Below are 27,698 nucleotides of genomic sequence, written 5' to 3'. Positions count from 1 at the left end.
GATCATCGGCCAGGAGGTAGGCTCTCAGTTGGGTAAAAAAGCTGCAAAGAATATAAAATGGTGCAGAGTGCTCTGTGGCCAGTCTGTCTCTACTGCAAAACAGGTGTGCCCTACTCAGCCAAACCCAAGCCCTGGGAGAGCCCGAGAACCTCCAGTCCACCAGCCTGCTCCTACACTAGCGTTTTTGGTGGCCTCTTCCATTTTGCCACTGTGTTGTGTGGTTACTAGGTGTTACCTTTTCTTCCTCAGCGCAGGCACTTGACATGGTACGAAAACCAACATTCTCCTTCTTTTAGTTCGTCTTGTGGACTTCTTTTCCTAAGAGTTTATATGGCATCAGCTTTATACAAAGTACATACAGATTCTCCCTAAGTTATTCTTGCTCATAATGAAAGCTGATTTCTCCTCAGTCCTGCCTATCCTGTCTTGCTTTCATGTGTCTGACCCCTGAAGACAGGAAATAGCAATGTGAAGCTCCACGCCAAGGTCTGCCAGCAGCTAACTTGATGTGTGGCAGATGCTTACTGGAGTAATGACTTTTATGTGGACAGCATGACTCTGTAGCAAACCTGTCTTTTGTCTTGGCCGTTGCATGGCATTCTTTCTAAGTCTTTGTCCTGTGAAACTTATTGCCCACGTGCTCAAGCGGCGGCAGCAGTAGGTTTTTTTTTCAGCTGTATCTGAAAGACCCATTTTGTTGCTGGAAAGATGCAGATAGTATCATATGCTTGGGATAGCATTGATTATGACAAAAAAAAGGTGGTGGGAGGGTTTGGAAGGGCAAGATTAGTGGTAGCAGATTAAAATTGTCAGGAATCCCTGAAACTTTTTTGTGGCTTCCTTCTAAGGTCTCCTAATTTGCCTTAACCTATTGTTTTTCTGAAGAGTCACGTCTAAGAGGCTGAGGAGTAATGCATCCCAGATCTCACTTACGCATCCAGTCTAACTGGTCTTAAGTATAAGCAGTGGATTAATTTTGTATTGTGTGTATGTTTTCCCTTTAAAAGCAGACTTCTTGCTGTCTTTGATTTCTGTATTAATTTGGAAAGCATGCGCTAAGAGTAAAATTTGTTTCACATTTGTTTCAAATTCAAATTAAATCCCTTCACCCCCAACAAGAAAGAAAAAAAAAAGGGGGGGGGGGGGGGTGACCTTATCATGACTGGATCTCATCCTGATCAAGGGCCAAGTCCTTTTAGCATTGAAAGGAAGTAAAAACAGGAATTAAGAACTTTGATTACCACTGGGGTAGAAGTGTTCTCCTCTTTCCTCTACCTGCAAGGAAATGCTACAAAGCAGCCATTTATTCAGACAGTACAATTCTTATCTCTTTTCGCTGACTGGCTTACATCTTTTATTTTACCTTAACACTTGGGCCTGTGTCCCTCCCACCTAATGTTATTCACCTGAGACACATGTCTTCAGAGGGTGGTGAATGATTGCTTCCTGGAGAGCAGGAGCAGAGAGAGATGGGCATACCCCAGCGGCAACGCAGCCTGCCTGAGATACGAGTTACCTCCTTGCCAAAGCCCTCTTGCTCACTTTTTCTCTGTCTTCACTGACAGTGTAGGGTGATTTTGCTTCTGGCTTTGGTGTAACAGATTAGATAAGGAGTGTAAGTACCTAAAATTAGTACCTCAAGGTTTTTTTAACTGTAAGTCAACCAACTAGAGCAAAGGAAAAAGGATGAGACAATGTAAAAATGAAAGCTGCTTAACTATAGCGGTACTTTAGTGCTTGACTAACATTCCTGTCTTCGAAAATCTGCCCTCAAGGAAAACGATGCTACACTGTGCACAACCTGTGCAAAAGTTAGCAAAGATTTGAATGTGTTTGGAAGATGAATAACGTCGTGATTTTCCTCACCCTGTGGGTTTTTTTCCTTTTTTTCCCCCCATAAAGTGGCGTACTAGGGGCTCATCAGGTTGTGCGTTAGATAATTGAGTTGTTATGCCAGCAGGCTGTGCTGAAAGGTGTTACATCAGTGATTTCTTTTTCATCCCACTGTGCTTTGATCTCCTGCTATAAAGCAGAAGATCTAACAGTGGAAACTTTTGAAGATGATAGATGAATTTTGCTAATCCACTTTTCATAATCCTTACAAAAAATGTCTGTCCTTATCAGTCAGAAAAGATTTAATAGCTGTTGTCTCTAGAAAGTCTTATATTATCAGGATTGCAAACTATAGAATTACTGTTATGAAATATTTTACTAGGATGTTTTGAAATGTAAATGCTTTAGAATAAATCAATAAAGATGCTTCTTTGTTAACCATGCTTTGTTTGTTGTATTTTCTCACTACAATGCAAAACTCATTTGCAAGAGAGCACTGTGCAATGGTGAATATTTGCTGTCCTTATTGGTGTTAATTGCCCTGTTTTAATTCCATATATTGGAATTCACTGAAACAGTCAATCCAAATACACTAATTCCAAACATTATATGGTGCAACACTTAAAAATGGTAAAAGTCTTGGCTCACAAGGTGTAAAGCATTGTAGCTGATGGAACCATTGCGACAGTAAGCAGTGTGTTTGCAGAGTTTGGGGCAATAAAATGTGGCATCTTCTAGGAAGGAACAAGTTCTTGTGCTTGTCCATGGATGAAATTCACGCTCATATCATCCAGATGAAGTCAGTAAAGTCACTGCGCTTGCCCAGGATTTTGTCCAGCACAATCTTGCCCAATATATCTCGTTAGTTGAGCTCCCCACATCTCTGGAAAACCCTGCTTATAGAAAATTGCCAGCAATGCTTAGGATTATAAAAAGCATTCACCAGGTCTGATTATATTTTATCTCTTTTCTTTACAATAGCTTTGGGCCAGATTATGCTCTATGTCGATGGTATGAATGGAGTAATAAATCATAACGAAACCATCCAATGGCTGTACACACTTATTGGGTCAAAGGTAAGACACTCTCCAAAATTCTCATTTTATGTGTTTTTGGTGTTCTTTAAATGCATTTTATTTGTATTACGTATGCATTTAGGGTATAAACAGACTGCGTGTTAGGTTCTAAATGAGTATATAACTCTCTGCGTGGAAACCAGGGCACACTGAGCTGTTATTTCTTTTCTACTGTTTTTATACTCTTTTGTGCTGTTGTCACATACTGTGCTCTTAAAAGCAAAGATACCGAAGATGCCCTCAGTACTGTCTGTGCTGCCATTGCAGTCAACCATGGAGAAGATGTTTTAGTCTTGCAGTTGCAGTTCCCAAGACATTCTTTGGAACTGCTTTTTGGGGTGTTTTGTTCTGCCTTTCCGTCCTACGAATGCAAATCCTTTTCTACAGTTTCACCATTCTACACTGCTCAACTTTACTGAGCACTGGGGGAGAACAACTCAGAGTGACTTCCTTCTTAGAATAGACTAGAATAGACTATTTCAGTTGGAAGGGACCTACAACGATCATCTAGTCCAAGTACCTGACCACTTCAGGGCTGACCAAAAGTCAAAGCATGTTATTAAGGGCATTGTCCAAATGCCTCTTAAACACTGACAGGGATGGAGCATTGACCACCTCCCTAGGAAGCCTGTTCCAGTGTTTGACCACCCTCTCTGTGAAGAAATGTTTCCTAATGTCAAGTCTTCTAGTGCCTAAAGAGCCCTAGAAGACAAAGTCTGGTACCTGGGGATTCTTTGTTGGTCCCTACATACAAGGAGGCAAAAGCTGAAGGCCAGAATATATGCCGCTTGGGTTGGGCTTCTCCCGTGGAGTAGTGATTTATATAGTGCACAACCCACTTTTAAGGCCATCTTTGCTGGAAGTTGGAAAGGAAGCAGAACACAGATTCTGCTGACACGCCATCCTGAAGGGCCATAGGGTAGGTAAGGCCACAAATACACTGTTCTCCAGTCTGTTGGCTCTCCAACTTCAGGAAGTTTATTAAGGCCTGCAGGGACTGCTGCTGCTCTTGCCATGTAGACCTTCTTGGGGCAGACCTGTATGACACAATAGCTGGAACAGCTATTGTTAGCTATTGTTAACAACTTTAAAGTTGCCGTAATTGGTGGAGTTGAATCCATAGTGAGAATTATGAAGAAATTTCCAGCAACTTTTCCTCTAGTGGCTAGGTCACAGAAAGTTTCTGTTGGATACTGTAATGACATAGAGATGCTGCTGCTCTCCCTCTTTCCCCTGATAGCTTTCATAACACAAGGAGAAAAAGAGCTCAGTGTCCCGGGGGCCTTTTTTAACCACTACAGAATTTTTTCTACAATGTGCAAACTTCATTGCTGCAGCAGATTATCAGGTCAAAGAACAGATGCTGCAGTATTGAAAGAACTTATTTATCTTGGGTTGATGTATCTATATTGGTAGATATGTAAAAGTAAGATAATTGTGGTTATCAAATCTCAGGCTTGCAGGGCGTGGTTCATGATTGGGAGAAGATGAGAAGAAATTTTTCCCCCATGTAGAATGTTCCACTGTTGGCTGGGCGTTACACTGGGCAGTTTGCCCTCTTGAAACAGGGAATGTTAGCCATGGTTGGAGCAGCAGTGCAAGACGAGAAAGAAATGCTTTGCTTGGTATAGATCCTCATTTTCTATGGAACAGATAAGAGACAAGCAAAAAAGGAAAAAAAAATATTGCCATGTCCGTGATTATTTTAATTCTCTAATGCACCTAATGGGAGTGGGATGGGGGAGAAACATGGCGGTATTGCTACCTTGCAGGTTAAATTCTGTCTAGATTTTCTCGATCAGAGTACTTCAGCTCTCGGGTCCTTAAGCTCCTTTCTCCCTCCCCCGTTGCCAGTCTGAATGATTATCTCCGTGTCCTGGCTCAGTGCCTGCAGCTGAGGAATGCAGGCAATGTGCTTTGAATAGTTTGGTTTCAGGTAGCATCAAAGTTGCTTTTTCATTATTCTTTGACTGTCTTGGAAGAGATCTAAGTCCCTGTCTGTGTGCCAGAAGTTAACTGAAGGTATGGCAGGCTTACTGTCAGAGTGTGGTGGGATAGCTGCTTTATGCACTTAAAGGTGGTTTTGACTTTCTGTGAAAAATGAACCCCTGGAATTTGCAACGCACCTACGGTCTAATTTGCAGCCCTGCTATGCTGGTGCCTTCTGCGCAGCAAAGGCGGTGAAAAATACGTTAACGCTGCTGAACAAAAAAAGAATAGTGAAATTGCCAATTAAATCTTGGGACAAATCCCTCTTATAGGATGCAGGAGGAATACAGCCATTCAGCTGCCACAGCTGTGACACATGGTTTCTTGCCTAATCAAAAGCTCTGACTGGGTTTAATATACTCAGCAGTGGAGGTCATTGAATCTTTTCCACTGATTTTTTTTTTTTTTTTTGGTCAAATTCTGTAAGGGTTTTGACCCTTTGCTGTTACTTACTCTGCTCTGTACAGAGCTCTGGCTCTGTGGCCCGTGCTGACTTTGAGTAGCGTATTGTTGCATGTGCTTGTCCGCTGCAGGACACGCGTTCAGCAGAGGACCTTAGGGTCTGTCACACCTAGCACTGCAACAGCTATAATTTTGGCACCCAGCTCCAAGTTCACTTTGGGCACCCAGTGATACTTCTGTACAGGGATAGGGGAAGGGGGCAGGAAATAAAATTCAAAATTAGTGAGAAAGAAGAACTATAAGCAATTTACTGAAAGCCTGTTTAGATTGTTATCTTTATATTCCTTAGTATTGCTAGTTCTGCTGCAGTTTTACCCCTCTAAGCATCCATAGATTCTTCTATAGGTGGATTATCAGAAGTTGCTGATAATTTTAGCAGTGGTCTAAATTTGCTCTGAAAAAAGTTACTGGGGAGGCGATTAAAATTCCAGCAGCGTGACTGCACTAGTGCTGCTGCCCTTACGCTGGGTAAGGGGCACCAGTGGTGTCAGGGTGAGGGACTGACAAGCGGGAGGAAAGTTAATCTTAGATGACTCATTTGTTAGTGGGGAGAAAGAGCCTCCTGTTTCAAATTGGTATTCTGTAGGTGTTAGATTGGAAATTTGAAGTTTGCAGTACCCTTCTTCTGCCATGTTATTTAAAGAGAAGAGCATTATCAGCAAATCCCAGCCACTGCTGGTCCTTTGCAAGACACGTCCAACCATGGGTGACCACGCCAATGTGTGCCAGCGGCCTCTCACAGGCTGGCTGTAGACCACTTTCCAATCATCAATGGCTAATACATCCCTGGCATAAAACATTTACAGCATAATCCCAATTTAAATGTACATTACTACTATTTCATCATTAGTTATATAGGCAGCAATTCATCAGTTTTTCCCTGTTTAACAAAGCATTCAAGTATGTACTTAATTATAGGTGTATGGTTACATGCTGTTGGCCTCCAGGGAACTTTAATACATAACTGAGGTCAGCAGTGTACTGCTGGAGGAGCGTACAAGAGGGCTATAGCAGGGCCAAGGCTCTGACCATCTTATATAAGCTAGAAGTTACGTAAATAGGAAATAATCTATGTCAACCAAGTTTTTGTTTAGCATTCGTTGGAAGCATGGAACATTCATGCAAGATAGCTTACTTTTTAAAAGACAAAACTAGGAGTCAATGAATGTTAGTTAACAGTGCTTTCAGAATTGCTCCTTAATTTTTACTTTTTTTTTTTTTTTTTAAGTGGGTAACCTACTCTATCAAGGATGTTGTCTTAACTGACCATGTGCTGTAACACAAACCTTGATTCAACCTCACAGCATCGGGGAAATGTTATTTCACTACTTTCTCAGTGTTTTTGCCAGCTATATGTTGCTGCTGCTGAAGCTGGAATTAGGTTTTTACATCATATTGGAAGTTACATTGAGCCTGCTTGTAAAGGGACCTGAGGCGTTTGTTCCTGCTGGCAGCTGTCACCCCTGTGGAGCTCTGTGGTGCATCACCTGCAGGTAGAGTTGAGGTTTGATGGTGATGGCGAGGACTGCTGGAAAATTTCTCTTACCCAAAACAAGGGACACCACCTTAAACATGTATATGCACTAAGCCATATTAAGTCCTTACCATGTATTTTTCATCTGTTAGCATGTATGAGGTAATATATAGTATCTTTCATATGCATTGGTATTCCCTCTGACCTGGTAAGAGAAAGCGTACAGTACTGTATCAGTGCTTTACCCTCTCCAGGACTAGCTACCAACTGTTTACAAAAAGTACATTTCTGAACCAAACATCTCGGAAAAACCCCAAGTGTTTATATTGTCCACTAGAGAAGCAAACACTCCTTTGCATCACAAACCCACAGGCTTTTTCCACTCCACCTCAGTCTTCAAAAGCACATTAAGTGGTCCAAAGCCTGAGTCTGGTTTCACCTTTTCTTTCCCCCCATTTCAGACTGCTACTGATAATGATTATTTTTTCCTATTGGATGACCCAGGACATTCTAATTTCCCCCAGGGGAGCTAAAGCCCCTTTTTGGCATTGTTGTCGGTGGAAAGTAATCCATTTTCAAAGTGGTGCTGGGTAACCTCAGAAGACTGGGTGGAATTGTGGGCCCAGGCTGATACAACGAGGTTGATTAAAGATTCCTATCTCGCGTCTTGTTTTAATTTTTTTTTTCTACTTTGCTTCTGTCTGGGTCCTAGACTGCAAGTTTAAATACAAATTTTAACTAGCAAGTTGTTCTCCGTGCCTTGTGTGAATCTTTTGCTTCCCTTGGTATTGAAGTAATGACTTTTTGAATGTTTTAAATGTAATTCAATCCAAAAGAAGAAAAAAACCCACAACATTCAAACAGAACATAGTTGTAGTGGGTGATTTTGTGGATTTCAAAAGGAAAGTCCAGTAGGGCTGCTTTTCCTGCACAGTGCCAGTGACGTGTTAAAACATGCTCACGGTTGGTAAGTCATTTCATGAGAATCCTGAGAGAAATAATATTCTTATTCACAAAAAGCACTAAAATTGTTTCTACAAGTGAATCATTTAAGGTACGTAGAGGTAAATAGTTTAAGAACTTGATTAAATCACTCTCCTGTTTCACAGGTCATTTATGCATGTGCTCAACTGCAGTCATAAGCAGAGCAGAGAATACCATATAACTGGAATTTGTGCTTTTCTTTTCCTTAAGAAATTTCTCACCAAATCTTATGCAAATGGATACTAAAGTGTGTCTACAAATATATACCAATAAGTGGTTTATAGTAATGGAGGAAATGTAAGGGGCTTAACAGATATGAATAGGACTAAAAATAATAGCATTAGTAGTACTTAAGCCCAAGACACGTTAAATTAAATCACCACCAAAACTGGATAGTATACTCTGTTGTTGAGGGTCTTGGAACTACAGTGTATTAATTTTTCTGGCCATACATTTTGAAAACTAGTTGTGTGTATGGATGGCCTATTCTGAGTTAGCCTTGCCTGGACGATGAGAATGAATATACATAGGAATACGCGTGATGTTTGTGAGCAGGATGTTGTGCCGTAGCATTATTCTGCTCTTTGTTCTTAATGTATTTGGAAGGTGATCTAGAAAAGCTGGCCTGCTAAAAGAATTAAGCATCCAGGAAAAATTACACATCTTGGGGACTTACTGTGATTAATTTCACATGTTGTTTTCTTCCCAATCTGCTGCCTCGATGGTTAACAAACTCCTTTGCAGCCTCTGACAAATGAGACTCCACGTACAGCTAATGCTCAAGCTACATAGATTGCACCATCTCTCTTAACTCCAACCACAACTCTGATAAGCCTGTGGTTTTGTTCTGTTTTCAGGTCTAGCCCAGGTAGAAATGTGAGTTAGGTGTCAGTCTTTCAGGTTCTCAGTCTCCTTTGCTTCCTGGAAGGGTTCAGAGCAAAGCTGAGATCTCCCCTTGAGCCCCAAAATCGGTGCAGTCTCACCCGTGGGCTGCCCTGCGCTTGAGACCTTGAGCTGTGGTGAACAGGTACAAGTGCTTTGAGTTCAGTGAAACTGTGAACGTTCATGTCAGCTTAGCAGCTGGCTCTTAAATTTAATCCGCTATGCATTTGGCCATTGAATTACTGTTATGGAAGTGGTTGTATGAGGGAGAAACAAAATCCTGGATTTATAGAACTTTCCTACTTCCTGCCTCTCAAGGGCTGGAGCCAGCACTGACTGAAGCTGGTGGGGAGCTTCCCTCCGTCTTTCACTCAGGATCTGTAACGGCATTGTTGCATGAACGGAGTTTATTTTGAATTGTACTTAATTATTTCTTTGAAGATAAGGATCAGGATGTTGCAATAAACTTGTAATAGGATACGCCAGCTAGTGCAGACTGTGTTATGCTCTCGCTTTGCTTTGTCCAATTCAGCAGACAGACTGCTACGAGTGCTGCTCTTCTTTACCAACTGTATTTGTAGGTGGGTTTCAAAGTCATTCCATCAAACGTGAGAGTTTGCAGTAGTCCAGTCCTGCAGCAATAACTATTCCTGTAGCTCCGTCTGTTGCATTCACTTCCGAGTATTTTGAAGGGATAAATACCCATTTTTCTGTGTTCAAAATGAACTCTTGTAGATTAAAGTGATACTAGAAAACACACAGTTCCCCCGCATCATATCAGAGATCTGATTTCAACTCGTTTGAAGTGGAAAATGAGAAAATGTAATGATTAACTGCCAACAACGTGGCAAATGTTCAGGCACAACTTTTCATTGCCTCATCTGTTCAAATCTGTATCAGAAAATGTCCTGTTAGCGATGAGTGAAGTATGTCCAAATGTTTCCAGAAAATACCATGCATCTATGCAGTTGTACAAATTTCTTGTTGTAAAGGCAAGGCATGAAGAAAGAAAAAAGCAAGTGTTATACTAGAATTAGGTAGGGGAAAAAAACTGAAAAACAACCTAAAAATCAGTGCTAGCTTTTAGAATTATGTTGGTCTCTCTCAGTAATGTAGTTCAGTGTCACAGATCTGTTACCATTAACATCTGTCAGCAAATTATTGTGCCTCAGGCCCTAGCTATTAGTATTTTCTATTAGCTACTAGTGTTTTCTAACAAGCATTATGTCCAGCATTCCTGTGAAAGGAGAAGGTGCAGTTGGAAAGTTTGTCTGTATTGAGGAATGATACTAAAGAAAATGGAGCCTACTTTTTCCAGCATGCTTGAAGCCATCAGTGTGAAAGGTCTTTGACTACAAGATCAATTGCCTGAACATGAAAAATAGAAAATTTTCAACCATAAGTTGTCAGATAGAAAAGAGTGAAGAAATATGAAAGAGTTGCTCCAAGATAAAAAGCAGCTGGTTATAATCCAAGCTTATAGTACACACCTGGGATTTTTATGCCTATCTAAACACAGAAATCAACTTGGCCAATATAAACCACATTGTGGTCATTATGCCAAACCTTTTGGGATAGCTAAGTTGTTATTTTGCAGGGTAGAAATATCATTAGTTCTAAGTCAGGAGTTTAGTAAGCTGCATTTTAAGGAGTGATTTAAAATTAAAATAAGCAGTTATGTCTGAACCTTTTCTGGAAGCACTGTTTCATGAACTCAGATGCATAATGCTTCAGTTTTCAGGGTTGCCTGTTTTCTGTCTGTGTTGCTCTTAGGTGATACAGGGATGTATCTTTTCTGGCAGTGGCTATGGTGCTTGGTGGAGGGCATGTGGGCTATTAGAAAGTTTTGATGAAGTGCGGGGAAGGCTCTTCTGGTGCATAGTCAGTTATTGAAATGCCACCAAACTCAAATTTGTTAGCTCATACCTTCAGCGAAGGTCAAGTGATCTGGATTTTTAATCTGTTTAGTAGTTAAAATAAGTGTATGAGAAAAGTTCAGGTAATGCTTCACAATGAAGTACTTCCTCTGAATTTCCCCATGTTTTTTTAATCATGATCGTTTCCCTTTGATCTGGTTCACTCAGTCATGTCAATATCTAACTATGTGATATTAGCCATTGCTAGCACTGTTGCAGAACTAGGATGTGGACTGCACTGGTAGGTGCCTCTTCCTGTAGGCATCCTGGTAGGAAGCCGTTTGGCAATCCTTCCTCTCTCCCCTAAGCCCTGTTGTCCAAGACTAGTACTTTGTGCTGGAAAACTCGACAGCTTCTGACATTGGAAGAAGATTTTGGAAGCCATTTTCAGTCTGAAATGACCTCATGCATTATCAAATATGGCTGTACGTTAAACTAGCTGTTTTGCTAGTCTGTCAGATCTCTGGGTCTGGTTTACACACTTACACTCATCAGTAAATGGGTATCAAAAATCAAAGTCCTATGCTCATCTCAGTAGCAAACATCCTTTGTACGGTGTCCTTGTATCCCCATGAGCTCACATGCCTTATTTCAGCAAGCCACTGGGCAAGCGTTCATTGTTCCCTCCAGGTGTGATCAGCAGATGTACTTTCACGCAGTGAGGCCTTGAATCATGCAGAGTGGGGCCTGCGTCTGTGTGATGTGTGATACATCAGATAGATCAGTACGAAAAATAAGAAAACAGATCATAGTGAATGTATATGTTTCCAGAAAGTGCTGAGTACCAGTACTTACTGACTCACCTGTACTTACTGACAAATTGTATTGTTCCTCTTCCCTCTGCATAGTGAGACCAGTATAAGAAACAAATGCGGCATCCAGATTTCCTGAGGGTTAATTAAGTGTCCTGAGTTTTAGACAGAGCTTTTGGCTGTTCTGCCAGCAGAAAGTGCAGGAGGATGTGTGTGTGCTGAGATGACTCCTGCAATTTTGTAGGAAGAAAGGAGGTGGTCAACCTTTTGCATTCTTTAGTGTGTATTAATGTTCTGGGGTTTTATGACTGTTAAAGGACATTACGGTTAATTTTGACTTATTCCCTCAGATTTGAAGAATGGAAGAATGTAGGTAGTCTTTCCTTATATTAACAGAGCTTTGGACTTAACATATTTATCACGACACCCTACGGTATTCATTCTGTGACAAGCATAGTTTAATTAATTTATAGGATATGGGTAGGATGCTTTTGTTAATCGCTTCATTTTTCTCACTGTTTATAGTAAACTTTTGGAGACTCCGACTTTGTTACCAAGTTGGTTCTTCGTCTCACCTCTATTTTGATGATTATTGTATTGTTATTAAAGATTTTTGAGAAGAGCTGCGCTGTTGGCGTGGATCCTTTTTACAGGATTTTGCAGAAATGCAAGTACAGTTTGTGAGGAAACAACAGCAGAAACTCCACGCAAAGTGTGTTCACATTTTTGGCTGTGCACGGATCTCATACTCCTCTAAGTATGAATTGAATCCGCTGTGTACTCTGTGTCTGCTGTGAGGCATATCCATCTTTTTCTGCAGAGCTGGGCTGCTTAATCTTCTCTCTCAATTTTTTTTACTCAATGTCCTATCTTTTTGGAAACTCCTTGAGACAGAAACTGAATTAGTCAATACAGCATTGCCTTTATTTTTCTTCTTAAATTCACCTTAATTTTCTTCTTAAATTAAGGCATTCTGGTTGCCATATATATAGAGCAGTAGTGGAATCGTGCCTGCAGGAAAGAAGGTGATATCCAACATTTTTCACAGCGTCATGTAAACCAGATCTGAGGCAGTTCAGCCAACACAGCAGTTAATATACCAGTGTTTTGCTCATAGCTTAGCTTGGAAGAATGGCCCAGTTAGGGAGGGAGACCATACATTGGGAGACCCAGGCTGAATCCAGCTTCCTGGCACATTCTTGAACCAGTTTCCAAGTCCCTTTGTGCCCCGGTCCCTCGGCTGGAAAACTGGTGTTTGGATTTTAGAGCCCTGGGGGAAGAACATGAGAGAGTGGGGGGACAGATTATATGTGTTGAAGACAGATACGTAGGTGAAAGTTGAACCTAATACTAATTGTTACCGTATCTGTCCTTCTGGCATCTCTCAACAACGCTTGTCATTCCTTTATTTAGATATAGTTGTTCTCTGAAGCAACAGCTACTAGCTGAAGGTACTTGGATAACAGTAAAAAATATGCTGTATCAAAAATGGAAACCGCCAAAACATACATGATGGCTTTATATTCAGCATTTAGTGCACTCCAAGGAACCTCTGAGTTGCAAGCAGCTCAGGTCCCTGAAGTTACCTCACCAGGTTATTGCCCTAGGAGTCACTCATGGTTACCTCATAGATTTTATGTTGGTCTCCTCAGTTACAGGACTAGTCCCTGGGAAGGAAGATGTCTGGTAAAATGTATGGACTTCAATTACTTTTCATAAGACCAAGATCAAAGGAAAGGTTCTCCACAGTCCTCTAGTAGCAGTTTATACCATATAAAGTCTTTTCAGAATAATTTCCAGCATACCAGCAGGTTCTCTAGCTGGCTCCTATGATACGCTGAAATGAGTCTCATCTGGATGCGCTGTGTACTCTCTCCGTGTTCTGATCCTCTTTGATCACAGCAATTCAAGAAGGAGTTCAGATGCTTCCTGGTTTGCCCCCCTCTATCTCTCTGCTGTTTTCCTTTCTGAGTACCACGTTAATGAAAAACAAGAACGTGGTGTTCAATATAAAAAATACTGTTAATACCTCAGCCAGCATGGGATTTTTATAGATTGGTCCCTTTTATTTTTGAATTTCCTCTTCTTATTAAAAGACACAGAACTGTAGCAAATGTATGCTTTGTCTTTTTTGTTTCCAGCAACGTGTAGCTGCTTCCTTCTTTAGTTTAGTAGTAAAATGAAAGCATCCTCCTCAGAAGCCGTTTTTTTCTCCACTGCGCTTTAAATTTCACTGTGGGGTTGTCTGACCACCTTATTGTCATGATTTTGGAGGGAAATGCAACTCTTGATATCAAAACTCGCAGTTTGAGTGCTTCCCCAGTTGAGCTTTGCATGTGACAGCCTTTCTTGCAGAATGTAAACCGAAAGAGTAAAATGGGACAAGAGACCCCCGCAGGTATTAATGTATGGGATTGCCTCAAAATGATTAATCCCGTGTGGGTTGAGTTTCACCCTGTTTTCCTTTAAATAGAGCGAACAGAATGCCACTTTTTTGTATTTTTTTCTCCTCTGTGTCACTACCACTCTCCATGGTTTGCAGCGCTCTATGCTCAGGTTGCATCTTCTTTTTGTCTTCCTCATCATGGTCTAGCTTCCCCATGTGCACGCCCTCCTCATACTTGATGTCTGTTGGGCCAGTCTTCCATGCACAGGGAACTGTAGAGCCCCACTGTAGTAAGGATTCTCCGTGGCTGTAGGGGGAAAGATGTGATAGACCACTTGAAGATGTTTGCTCCTAGATCTGCACTGCCTGGTGATTTGCTCAGATGGGTGTCTGTAGTAGCTGTGGATCTGATAGTGACATTTGTGCCAAATTTGCTTAGAATCATGATACACCTTGACTTTTCTTCACTGGCCTGCATGGTGTCCCTTCTCATTTCCTTGTCATCCCCTTCTGATGTGGGAATGCAATGCGAGTGACCAAGTTTTCAGTTTCTGCCGGTTGAGGATCTAAGTTCAGAGCAAAGCATCAGACAGAAAATGTCAATTTACTGAGTAGAAATTTCAGTATATGTCAGAGGATATCCTTGCCATTTACTAGGGTGGGTTTTGTATAGGAACAGCAAGCACTCAGAGAGTGGCCCAAGGCGTTGGGCCATGGGACAGGATCTGAAAACTGAGTGCAAGATTTTCCTGATGTCATCACCTGATGTAGTAATACTGCAGTTACACATCTAGGGGGTTGTTTTGTTTTTCGTCCCTTTTGCTCAGAAGGGTGGGTTAGGATTATTCGTCATCTTTGGCTAAACTGACACGAAGTTATGTGGAACAGATGGACATCACCAGGCTGCCTTTACCTACAGGTCATTAGCACAACGTGTTTTGACAGGTCTGAATAGTTCAGTCCCAGTCTGCACCAGTTATGATACTATGGATAGTAAAGCACTGATAGCCTCCTGCCATTTCAGTTATTCTTTAGTTCCAGAACAAAAATGAAGCCTAAAAAAGCATTCTTCCCATTACCTTCCCTTTCAGAGGGTTGCCTTCTAAAGTTTTTACAGTAGGTTGCCTTTTCTCACGGAAGTGAATTGCTGTTTGAGAGGAAAAAAGGATATTTCACTCATTGCAAAGCTTCAAGAGGTTTTAGACTTATCCTTTCCTTTGAAACCATGCTATTAATTCGTGTGTGTGATTTAATTTTAAATCCTGCTCTGTCAATAAAAATAATTTTCTTAAATGTCCTGTATTTTTAGAACGGAAGGAAAATGAAAATTTGAACATTTTTAGAGTAGATATTAATACCTTCTGCCTCCATCTGAGATTCCTGCTTTCCTGCATGGGTATGGGTGCACGCAGATGAACGCTGACACGCAGGCATTTTCTCTGACTGCTGTGGAGAAGCAGCAGCATCAGTGGTGGCCACCGCATGCCTGCAGCAAGTAAAGAACAAGAAAGGAGACCAGACAGGACATGTCTTGTACGACTAAGACGCAGAAAATACTGCAGCTGTTCTCATGTAGAAGGAAAAAAAAAAAAAATCAGTGAGGGGGACAAAAAAAGCAAGCTGCCTTTTCTGCCTTAGAAAAGCCATCCCACAGCACCACCTAGCAGACAGAGATATATATGAATAAAGAGACTGGAGCAAAAAACACGATGTTGTGCAGGCCTGTGTGCTTTAAAACAGCTGTTCCACCTAATACCTAGCACAGGTCATTGATACGAGCTGAGTTGTGCTGTCCTTCCTTCATACAGCTGTTACCCTTTAGTATCAGATATTTGTAGCCTGGTGCAGCTAATTAATCTCTGCACATTTGATGAAACACATTTTCAGTTTGGGGGGTTTTTTTTGCACTCTGGACTTGGGCCCTTTGACCCCACATATTTTTTAATGCACCTAGCTTAATTGGAGTGACGGCATTCTCGATTGTCTTGCAATTTATTTATGTTTTTGTCTGCATTAGTCCCATGTGCCAGGGTGAAATCGCCCAGCAGCCTGCTGAGGAATACTGCCAGGGCACGGATTTCAGAGAGCATGGCGAGCACATGGCTGGGGAAGATGTGTTAGAAAATAGTTAAGCTGCAGCTGCTGGCTGCCTCTGTTTTTAAAAGTAGGTGTTGTACCTGGTTGCTTTTCTAGGGGGACCGGAATGCAAGCTTGCTTTTGGGCTGCAAATGTGAAGTATTTATTTCTGAAACTGTAGCAGATTTCAGCCTATGGCCTTTACTTCGTTGCTAGATTAATCTTGCTCATCCCCATACCTTACATTGCCTTTTAGCCTTTGCCCCTACCATCCTAAACAGGTGGGTATGAAAAGCTCTGGTAATGCCCACTTGTGGGAGGCTGTACTAGGAGCTCAAAGGAAATATTCAGGTTTCAATTCAAGAGGAGACTTCAGAGCACAAGTTGTAGTTGGTTATGCTGAACTAGAGCAGCACTGGTCCTCCTATGAATTGTGCTGTGCATGTATGGGTTAGAAACAACATAACTCAGTAACGGGAAGGAGTTGTGGGACTTTCAGCTTGCAAAGATTTTTAGTTTGGCATTATGCATGCAGGCAGATCTGCTTTATTACTCAGAGGCAGTACACAGAGATCTCTGGCAGCAAGACTGAAATCCAGTCCCTTCCACGTTCTGAGGTCTTATTTTCCTGGTTAAAGCAGGGGACTGGCTATCAAGCCTCTTAATTTGCCCCATAGCATTGGGAAAACTATTATTATTTTATATATGTATTTATTATTCAGAGCCAAGAACTATACAACTAAATCCGTATGTGGACACCTAAAATATTCTTTCAGCTATCGTGAGACGTTTTATTTTTATGAAAGGAAATGTGCCTATGCAGTACCTTGGAAAATTAAATGAATACTTTTTTTCTGGTATTTCCATGATCACTGTGGTAGTATCTTTCATGCCCTTCACACAGTTGCTCCATGATACTTCTCATCTCTTTTATGGAACTATTTAGGTGTTTAAGTAAATGTTCTTTGTCAAGTGCCATAGAGCCTACCATGAAGCGTTTTCTAAAAGCAGGAAAAATAACACCAAAAGTAAGAGGTCAGTATGATTTTAGTACTCTCGATAAACTCACCTCTTCAAAAATTGTACTTTACTGAGCTGAAAGGGTCACATCCAAATTACGTTTGCTTTTGGCTAAATCCATAGGAACCATTCCTGTTGGGTATTACACAGCTACCGCAGTGCACTTCAGTTGAGCTTTCTGCGATACAAAGGATCACGTTCTGTAGCAGTTTATTTTACTGCTTTTGTGAACTGCTGCCCCTCGTTAGGGCATCACTGTATTGACTGATTTTGCCTGCAGTTACTCTTGACTCCAGAAGAAAGTGGAAGTAATCTGTTGTGGATACTTCAGGAAAAAGAAAGGCTTGGGGTTTTTTTCTTCTCTCTCTCCTTCTTTCTGTCTGTACTGCTCCCAAAGAACTGAAACAGCAGCCCAAAACTGATCTATGATGCAAGTCAAATCACTGCTGGTTATGATCTCATGCTTCTGTGGGTTCAGCTCTTTGAATGACCATGGCAATTAGTTGGCTAAAAACTATACAAGTCCCAGATGCTGAATAATTCTCAAGTACTACATCTCAAATATGTTTCATTCTGACAATAACGAAACTGAAATGCATGTTAAATAATGCCACAATAAAGGCACATCCAGCTGTGCAGTGGTTTGGTCAAATGTGTTTAGTCCTCAGGTTCAGAGTAGGGCACTGAGAAGGGTCAAGTGAAGAGAAATCTGGGCTCTGCTGCTGTGCTAGCTGCTCCCCTGTCCTGGTCACCACTGCTGCAAACCTACCTGTAGCTTGGTAGCTATAGGCATATAGGAATATACAGGCATATATTTGATTTCAGTTATTTCATTATGTTGCTGTTTGGTATTGTTAGACTTGTGGCAAGAATGGTCACATTTCAGGTGAGTTTGGAGCATGCTCTGTGGTACTTCTGAGGCTCTGTTATTTCACTTGGGAGATAAGAAACCTGGTCGAGGCTCATCTTTGAGCTGCACACGCAGATTTCCAGGAAAGCAGTCTGTAGGGAGAGTTGTACATATACACATGTGTGAGCTCAGAAGCCCTGCGGGACCTGTCAGTTTTGAAAATGAGTTTCTGAGCCTTAAATACTTGTCATAGCCATGTTCTGAATCTGCTATATAGAAAACATGTTTCTAACCTTTTCGGTCTGCTGTCAAACTGGACCGAAAGTAAGGATTGCTGTCACTGTGGTACTGGTGAGGAACTGAAACACAAATTCTTCGAGTCATAGGAGGTTCGTTAGCAAGCCGCTCAGTATTCTCTTAAGTACCTGGGAAAATTAAGTCACTTAAGCTACAATATCACAGTACCGTAATCCCAGACCACACCTGGTGTGCAGAGAACTACTAGAATCTCATTGCATAAAAAGTTTGTCTTCAGACGATTTGTGAACTGAAAAGTACATTTTGGGTATCTGGATGGGCACCTGAATCTTAATGCATGTAGGACTGCTCTGTTACACCGAAATCAGGTGACCACTGTGATCTGGTGAAAATAACGAGTGTTATGGATCTTTTGCACCCTGATGTCCCTTTTAGTGTGTGTGTTTGAGGGGGTGGTGTGGGTGTGTCAGGGAGAGACAGAAAATAAATTGCAGATGCCAGGCTTTAAAATAAAAACCCAGGAGTCTCCATTTTGTTATTCATGTTCTTGATATAGCTGTTAGCATTTAGTCAGATTTTATAATTTAGACATCATCTTGGACAACTAGCTCTAGGTGGTTCTACAGGGAACCGGACAAGGTGACCTCCAGAGGTCCCTTCCAACCTCAACTGTTCTGTGATTCTGTGAATCACCCAAGGTTCCTCCTCCTTTTTCTGCTGTAGTGGTACCCACACGTGTATGCCTTATAGTATGAAGAAAATGGTAAAAGCCAGCTCTTTTTTATGAATTGTCGCAAAGAAACTGACTTTTGGTCAAACTAGAGTTGGGATCTGGACATGGTGACGAATCTGGACATCAGAGTCGTCTCAAGGACGTTGATAAAGCTGAAGTTGACGTTATCTAGCCTGCAAACCTTTGGAACGCAAATGAACATGAATGTGATTAAAGTGAACCCCAACTTGGGCTTGGGGAGCCATTCCCACATTACCAGGAGGAGTGCTGTATAGAAACACTCCCATTTTTATTACCCAAGCAGGAGTCTGAGGGGTCTCTTTGCACCTCTTTCTCCTTTCTGTGATTCAAGACCAAGCATACATCTTTTCAGTTTGTATGTTTGTTTAATTTGCTGTAAAATTGAGGGTGGATGTTACAAGTTTGGTTGATACAAGTCAGAAGAAGGAGGCAGCTTGAGAGAGAGGACTTAGATTATCTCCTTGAAGACTGAACTTTGTACCTCTTCCAAAGTAGCTAGTTATCGCTGTGTTATGAGACTACTGTTCCCTACCATAATCACGTCATATAATCTTGCCATTCTCCAGCTGTATGCAGAAGTTGCATACCTGCTAGCATTTATGAAAACCAAAATTTAAAGTATCTTCATCTCTGTCCTCTTTCAATGAAGGAGGGAGTTAGAATAATGTGAAACTGCTAGGGCTGTGTAATTCAGCAGTGCCTTAGCTGATATGCAGTGACTTGTGCCCCCATAAATCAGGTTTCTAAATGCTAGCTGTGTGGAAGATGCTGCCACTCAGCTCAGAAACCCACCACGCGGGAAGCTGGGAATGTCTCTGGGCTCAGTTACGTTTTTGGTTTCATCATGGGAGTCCTGTGGATGTAGAAAAAAGCATCTGAACTATACTGATGATGTGAATTAGCTTTGAGGATAGCCACCTTTTCCAGACTTGGGAATGCTGTGACAAACAGGTGATTGCTGGAGAAATGTGACTGCTTCCATTATGTTTAGATGCTCCTCAGAAAGCAGCTTTATTCATTAACTTTATTCGGCAAGGTGTCCAAAGGTAAATAAATGGGTCTGGTTTTGCAGTCAGACCACAGCTTCTGGGCTCCTTTTTGTGCCTGATAATACTCAGAAGTTTGAGAATAGAGAAAAATCTTTAGTCTATACATACAGTGAAATACTAGTACTCTTACCGTTCCAGTAATAAGTGGAATATATACATATATATCTCCTTTCTCTAGTTTTACTTCATTAGTTATTCTTTCAAGAGGAGTTTGTGATGGGTTTGTTCCATGGCTTTATGTATGATATTTGTTCTTTCAACAGTTTTATTGTGTCAGTAGTTCAAACCACTAGTACGTTGCTTTTTAGGGTGCCTAAAAAGGATAACCTGTTAACAATTATTTGCTTAAGAAAGATGTTGCAATAGATAATATATTATAGTTCGAACTCTTTATTAAGACACTATCTTCAACCACTTCCACACGTTTTATACATAGGTTGTTTTGATTTTGAGTTTTTACTGTTGAAATGTTGTCTGTGAGATTGTCCAGTGTCAGGAAAGGACTGCCAACCATATCATTAAACTTACAGGGGTTTTCAGGTGAAGTTATTTAAACCCAGCCATAGATTTGGTATTTAATATGAGTACTTTTTAATGGAACTGTTAAAAGAACAAATTTCACGTGCATAAAACCACAGAATAATAACAAGAGTAGTTTTCCACTGTACTTGCAGACTCAAATACTTTTTTCCCCTAGGGCCCTTGAACTCAACCTTGATATTATTTAAACAGGACATCGCCAAGGCCACTAACTCTAGCAAGATGTTTCAGATGTTTCATGAGCAGTAGAACTAATGAAGCAATTTGTTATGTTTGTTCTCCTCCTTCCTTGCTTTTTCCTTCCCATCCCACATGCTCCTGGTACCATCAGTTCTGCCGTGTATCCCATGCCTGTCTTTGGTACGGCTGGCAGCCTGCGGTGTGGCTGGTGGAAGGCTTCATGAGGACTAATTTTCTAGCTGGCTCCCTTTCAAAATGGCTGGAAACTTCCTTCTCTCTGATGAGAATGCTGACTTGGGGGTCTTTTGTAGTGCAGTTTTCAATTTGAGTAGGAACATAGCTCAAACTGTCAAATATGACTGAATTCAGTGGGCAGATCCCATAGTTAGAGGGAAGAGTTAGTCTACAAGTGGACAGTGGCAGGGACAGCACAGCTCTCTAAGGAAACAAGGGTGAGAAGGGAGTGCTCCTCGTGACTGTCGTGTGTATGAGTGGGTTTAATTTTGCAAGGAGGCTCTGAGAGAAGGTACTCTGATAGTTTCCTTATTTCTCTTTTTTCCTCCGACTTTGACCATAATTCGGCAGAGCCACACAATTTATTGGTGATGACTTTCACATGCAGGGACAGGGTCACCTCTGAGCTCCACATGAGCCGTTCTGTGCATTGGCCAGGAGGAAAACTAACTTCATGAAGATGCTGCAGTTTTGAGATGCTGCTTTGTACACAGTTCCCATATCAAACATACTGCAGGTCTGAAGCTTGTGAAGCACTCTGCTGATGTTGTGAAGAAAGTCTTTTTTGCATCCCCTATAGGCCAGCCTGTATAAATCAGAGGTCTGGCTACAGTAGGAAGTGGGTCTCAGAAGAAAGTGGTTTGGTATGGAAAACTGATGTGGAGCAAGTGGATTTCCTCCTACATAGTTTCTAATCACTCATGAAAATGTTACAGTAGTGATTTGATCTTAAATCTAAAGCCTGCATTTGGAATTAAAAATATTTCTGAAAACACACATTAGTCAGATATTTATTTGGAGGCTTAAAAAAAGGAAATAAGATGCAATGTTGCATCTTCTATTTGCTGTTTAAGTTCACAGTACTTCAGCTTTCCCATTTGTAAAATGCGGTGAATTGCTGCCCGCTTCATAGAACTGTTGCATGACTTGTTTAATTGTAGGTGGCTTTCAGATCCTTAAATGCAAAGCATGAGATAAGTAACACATCAGTAACTTACCTTAGTATTTTGAAGCATTAACAAGTTATCTAGTCCGTTCTCTCTTTAAAATTGATTGCCTGTTGTCTTGAGTACAGTGACATTGTATTACATTAGATGCCTTTACAAACCAAGATGTCACTCAGCCGAATAACTAAAGCTAGAATAGTGTGATATGAAGGGGATTTTGGAAAGGGGAGTGAAGAGAAAGTCCTGTCTGCAATTAAGTTTATAAAAACCTTTTTCCTCTCGCAGTTTTTTTGGAACACGGCTAAGGAAATATCAGCTTGGCCCTGCCCGAGGAAAAGAAGTTGCTGAAACTGCCATTCTCCCAAACCTTTCCTGTTGCCAGGGGTTCAGCCCAGTCACCATCTGTTGAGGACAGCATAGTTCAAGGCTAACATCATACATCAATGTAGAGGGCTGGTGGGAAGGCTCAGCAGGCAACTCTTCTGTCGTTACAAGAAGGGAAAAAAAAAAGGTGCCAAATGGCCTTAATCATATTTCTCCTATGTAGGCACATACACCCCGTTCTTGTGATCGATTTTAGTTTGCAAATTCATCTATTACGTGGAATTCTAATTCCCTGTGCTTTCATATCTTGTTGCTTATTATCTACTTATCTTCCTATTACCAAAACATGAAACATCACAGTTACGTCTGTTGCTGAACAGATTATCAGGGTAGTGTTCAAGAGAGACAAGGTTATTTTTCATTCATTCTGCTCATCAGAAATGCACGTTTTATTTAATAGACATATGACTAATTCCAAAAGAACCCCTCTTGTTTAAAAAGCGGGACGTACTCTTAAACTACTTTTACTGTGACCTATAGACCTTAGGGTCACGCATTTGCAGTAACTACTGAAAAATTGCCTAGTCAGACAGTATGTTTCCAGATGCTAAATTGCATTAGAATGATATTATACGTGTCATAGTATTTTTTTTTTATTTTTGTATAAGGCTAGTTTAGTATGTGCCCAGCGAAGGTTATGTTATCTAACGAAAGGAATAGACTTTACTAGACAATCTTACTCCATGATCCATAACATGAAAATGCTCGAAAACCCTTGCTATATATAGACAATTTGAGGTGCATGTTTGTAGAAGAAAAAAGAGAAGAAAAATATCTGTTCTTTATCAAAAGCTGTTTGATAGCACATTACATGCTAGCATGAGTTTTACCAGAAATCGCGTTTCCCGTTACTGTCACTTCTCTCAAGCTAAGTGTTTTATACCTTATCTAAGATCATATAATCACAATCCTTACCCAGAACACAGAAGGCAGGTCTAGATGTACTGACGGCATTCATTTGGCTGGAGTCCTAGAAGATACCAGTGTTTGGGAAGGGTTAATAAAAGCATCAACAGGTTGAATACAATGAAACTGCACAATTTGAAAAGAAAATCTTAGTGTAAATCTTTACAAGTGAAGCATAATTCCTGTTTTGGACACAGGCTCGTGGCAAATTTCCAGTGAAATATTTTTTTTTTGTGTTTTGCAATGGAAAAAGCTAAAAATTTAATTGAAACCAAACCCTTCTGTTTCAGCAATTTCTGAAAGACCAAAAGAGAAAGACGCTCAAAACTGGGGAATACCTAATAGCTCTGTGGTTGGGGCCCTTGACAAAGGTGTGATGACACCATCTCAAGAGTCACCTGAGACTAAAGAAGTTTGATCCTTTAATGTCCTGTAATTTCTGTGTCCTGTCTGGTCCTTCTTTCTGGCTGAATAATTATATGTAATTTTCACACAATGAACAGTTCTCACAGGAGAAACCGAGGGGATCAGTCTGGTGGTAGGGGTAGAAAACAAGAAAAGACTTCTCTCACTTTGTGTTTTGTCCTGTGAAGCTGTGAATGGTCTTCCATTCATCCTGTCATAAAACAAAGAAAAACATCATTGTAGACTATTTCACGGGATGAGAAAGTCACTTCACTGCCTCATGGGAAGATCGTGGTTGGTATTCCAAAAGGAGGAGAGGGGAACATTCAAAAAACCCTGTAATACCTCCTGTCTTATTCCAGGGTCTGCAGCACTTCGATTTTTAAACTATGTCTGTGTGACTTGATGATTGCTGCATGAGAAATGTAGCTACATCGTTAGTTCATTACAAATGGCTTAATACAGGGTCGATTTCTACCCCCAGTGTGTTCTTTTAAAGCTCCCATCAGAATTGCGTGTATTCATCTGAGAGCTGCTCTGGCCTATAATATGCTTCGATTTGTTGTATGAATTGCCTGCTTCTGTGTACAGATTTTTTTCATTTTTCCCCCTTCTGCTTCTGGACCATGATTTATGATGTAAATAATCATTTCCAAGCATGAGCCTTTTTTTTCCCTGTTGACCAGTCACTAATCACTACTTGCTCATCCCTGTGTTTTGTCGGTAAGCCAGATGAATTTCTTTTTAATGGCCTTCTTTCTCTTCATGTCAGAAATCTCACCGCAGATAAATGACAGATACACACCACATATGTAACAGTGCTCAGACCTTATAATCATTATCCAGTACGTTTACAAAGTTCTGAGAAGTTTCATTTTAAAGAATAGTAAATGCATGCATTTCTCTGCCATCCCTAGCATTACATGCTCTGCAGAGAGAAAAGCTTAAAGGAACATTCAGAATTAAAAGGCTGTTGTTTAATTGATAATTTTTTAGCTTCTCACATCTAAGCATATAGGATTTTTCATCTCGATCTAACTCACCCTTCTGCAATGGCTGCACGTTCAGTCCTGAGTCTGCAAAGCACTTAACAACATTTAATCTGCCTTATTTAAGCATCCCTCTTTGAAGACTTGAGTGAAAATGGCTGAATATCAAAATGGCGTCTGGCATTATTTTAATATATGCCAACTAATAAAATTCAAATGCTTAAAATAGACATGGCATCATGCACATTCTTATTTGTGTTACTGGTATATCAGCCCACAGATACATAGATCATTTAATAGTCACAGTCTTAACAAAATAAAATGCCTGAGTGTACACAGTATTCAGTACCTAGAATGAGGTATTTACATAGTTTATGTATACTGTATTTAACTGTTGCTTCTCGTGCATCTCAGCTTTGCGATACCTCCACGTGCCCTGTGCACACCCTATGGCTGGGGCAGTTGTTGCCTCTCTGATAACAAAGTGGAGAAATTGGCCTGTCTTCATTGCAGCCTTGAAAGCAGCTTTTAAGGCCCCAGTACATACGAACTCTTTCTCCCTTCTAGAGGAGGGTGATTGCACTCCTTTGAGAAGATTTGTGGTATTCCGTAGGTTATTTAGGCTTTTAGATTTTTCATCGTTCTCCTTAAAAGAGTTGCTACCTCAAAGTTTAGATGGAAAATTAAGCTGACTCACTTGGCTCAGGTGATACAGAAGGATCTTATTCTTCTGATCATTCTGACATTCAGGAACTATGCATAGAAAGGGACTGGATTACTACGTAGAGCTGTCATCCCTTTTGGAATGAAGTAATTGACCTCAAATGCCGGTTTTGGAGAAGAGAGAGAATAGAAAGGGTTTGGTTTGTTTCTTTGTTCTGCAAGGCATTTGCAAAGCCTAGTAATAGGGGTTTCTAAATGTTTTACCCCCTGATATCTTTCTCCTTGTTTGACACCCCTACACCCTATCCTGATATATTTTTGTCTGGATTACATAAACACTGTACAACATACAGCTACTTGCTGTTGCTGTAGACATTACGGTTCCTTCCTATGTATAGTCACACCTGCATACTTCTGAGAGAGCTGGTGTCTAGCCATCGTATCAGAGGTGGCTCTCCGTGCTTGTGCACCCAGTGCTGGCTGGCTGAAATCAGTACCAGTCAGTTTTCTGCTGTGCAGATGTGAGAAACGCCCAGTGAGATGCTGGCTGCAGTGGAGCCATCCTTGTTACATAAATATGGGTGAACAGCTTGCGAAATACTGAAAAGACATTGTTCCAGAGATTTGAGAAAATTAACATTTATTAGAAAATACTGGGATGTTATATGTGTCAGGTAAATTAAGTTTCTAAAAGACGGGCTACAGATACGCGTTCTTGGCAAAGGGCTTTCGTATGTCATGTATGCACATACCTGGCACTGACTACCTGACTGAGAAATAATATCAGCCTCCTGCTTTGTACACATCCTGGTTTATGGGCTGTAAATACCTTAATTTCTACTGAAGTTGTGCTATGCAAAGGGATGCCAACATAGGATTATCCAGTTGTCCTTCCTCCTCATCATCTGTTTTCAGTATTAGACTTCTGATTTCAATAGGTTTTCAAGATTAGATGTTTCTCTGAGAACAAGGGCAGAAGTGTTCCAGGTGCATTTTTATCTTTTAGGGAAAGAAAGCGAACAAACTGGCCAGGTTCTGGGATCTGCCACAAAATACAGACACCTTATGCCAGAGCACTAGTGAGATAAGATTGCATTGTGTAGTGGTTAGAGGCAAACCTGCTTTCATATGGAACAGACAGCTCTCATTGCCCATATCCAGTAATACTGAAGTTGAAACACAGTCCTGAGGCTTTTAGTACCATGTAAACCAACAGTAAAATAGTAAACTAGTAGCAAACAAGTAGACAGAGAAAACAGGGTTTTCTTCCAGTACATATATTTTTCTAATATATGTACTAGTCTCTTTGTATATGTGGAAGCGTGTGCGTGTATACATTTATATATCTGTAGTTTTACCAGGTGCTGAAGGAGCTTTTTGACCTATTAGCAACAACAAATATGGCAGGAAACCAAAGAGCTGGATACAAACTCTGCTTGAATCCTAAATTATAATTTGGAAATATTAGAAGATCTTCTTCAACACTGCTCCACTATGGAGCTTTTTCTTTTTCTTTTATTTTTTTTTTATTTTATTATTTTATTTTATTTTATTTTTATTTATTTTTTCTTTTCAGTTTTATCCTTACCCATCTCATGAGATTCATCCCGAGACATGTAAGCCAAAGCTATGCTTTGGTCCGACTCCCCTGTCTGAACAGGGGTAACAGGCTGAGAACAACAGATACAGCAATATATGGAACATGTAATGTTGCAAGAAATCCTAGAACCTCAATGTTTTTTTCTTTATGTACATCTAACTTCTTGATAGATAAAGTAAACATGTCCTGTACTTATTTCTGATGGCCTTGGCAGAAATGCTACAAGCTCAAGGTGAATGTTGTTAGGACTAAATTTTCTCATGGCAGGTTTTAACTGGCACTTTTTGTACATCTTCCTTTTCTGCCTTTTGTCTTCTTTTGCCTGTGATTCTCCCTTGAAAAATACCCTGTAAGGGTATTGAGTCCTGGTAACTCTTCTTAAAAATCAGGGAAAATTATAGATACTTTTTCCAGCATCACACCATTTAATTCTGCCTACTCATTCTGAATAAGCGAATATGAACAAGAGTTAGTAGTGTGCCCTTGTGTCAAAGAAGGCTAACCGCATCTGGGGTGGGGTTGGTGGGCCACCAAGTTGAAGACATGCCTCTCCCTGTTTGGTGCTGATAAGGATGCATTGAGGGTTCAGGGGTCCTGTTTTGGGCTCCTCAGTACAAGAAAGATACTTACCTACTGGAGCAAGTCCAGCGGGGCTTCACTGCGATGGTTAGGGGGGGGAGCACATGATATATGAGGAAGAGGGAATTGGGTTTGTTCACCTAAGATGAGAAGGCGAGTGGTGTGAGGTCCCTGCCAACTTAAATTATTCTAAGAGTCTCTTAAGCTCAATATTTATGTTTCCTTTTCCTTGCTTACTACAAAGGAAAATATATTATTATATGTTATAATATTATATGTTGTTTTATATATATGCAATAGATATTCTGTATTTTATTTTTTTATAAAAATATAAAATCTTCCATTCCAGGAAGGTCTTTCCTTCTCTTGTGAACAGAGGGTGATTTTATCCCCTTGTGAAATGTGAAACTGAGCCTCATTGCAGGTGCTGGCTGTTCCCGCAGCACTAGATCGGAAGTCGGGGGCATCTTCGCACCCCACAAGAAAGAACGGTTTCAGCTTTCTGTGCAC

The 27,698-nt window shown here is 40.7% G+C and overlaps 1 protein-coding gene across 19 annotated transcripts in view; it reads left to right on the top strand.

Annotated features, from left to right (window-relative positions):
• Window positions 1–27,698, top strand: part of FHOD3 (formin homology 2 domain containing 3) — a 407,898-nt gene that overhangs the window by 241,263 nt on the left and 138,937 nt on the right. For all 19 annotated transcript variants that reach the window (XM_087759886.1, XM_087759866.1, XM_087759824.1 and 16 more), the window contains one exon: window positions 2,815–2,909. In XM_087759886.1, coding sequence (XP_087616012.1) covers window positions 2,815–2,909 — 95 coding nt within the window. The remainder of the gene's footprint in view (window positions 1–2,814; window positions 2,910–27,698) is intronic.

Source organism: Nipponia nippon, unplaced genomic scaffold, assembly GCF_047370975.1.
Source record: "Nipponia nippon isolate SJK-2023a ecotype South Korea unplaced genomic scaffold, ASM4737097v1 scaffold_1, whole genome shotgun sequence".
NCBI lineage: Eukaryota > Metazoa > Chordata > Aves > Pelecaniformes > Threskiornithidae > Nipponia > Nipponia nippon.
This window is presented reverse-complemented; position numbering and strand designations above follow the sequence as displayed.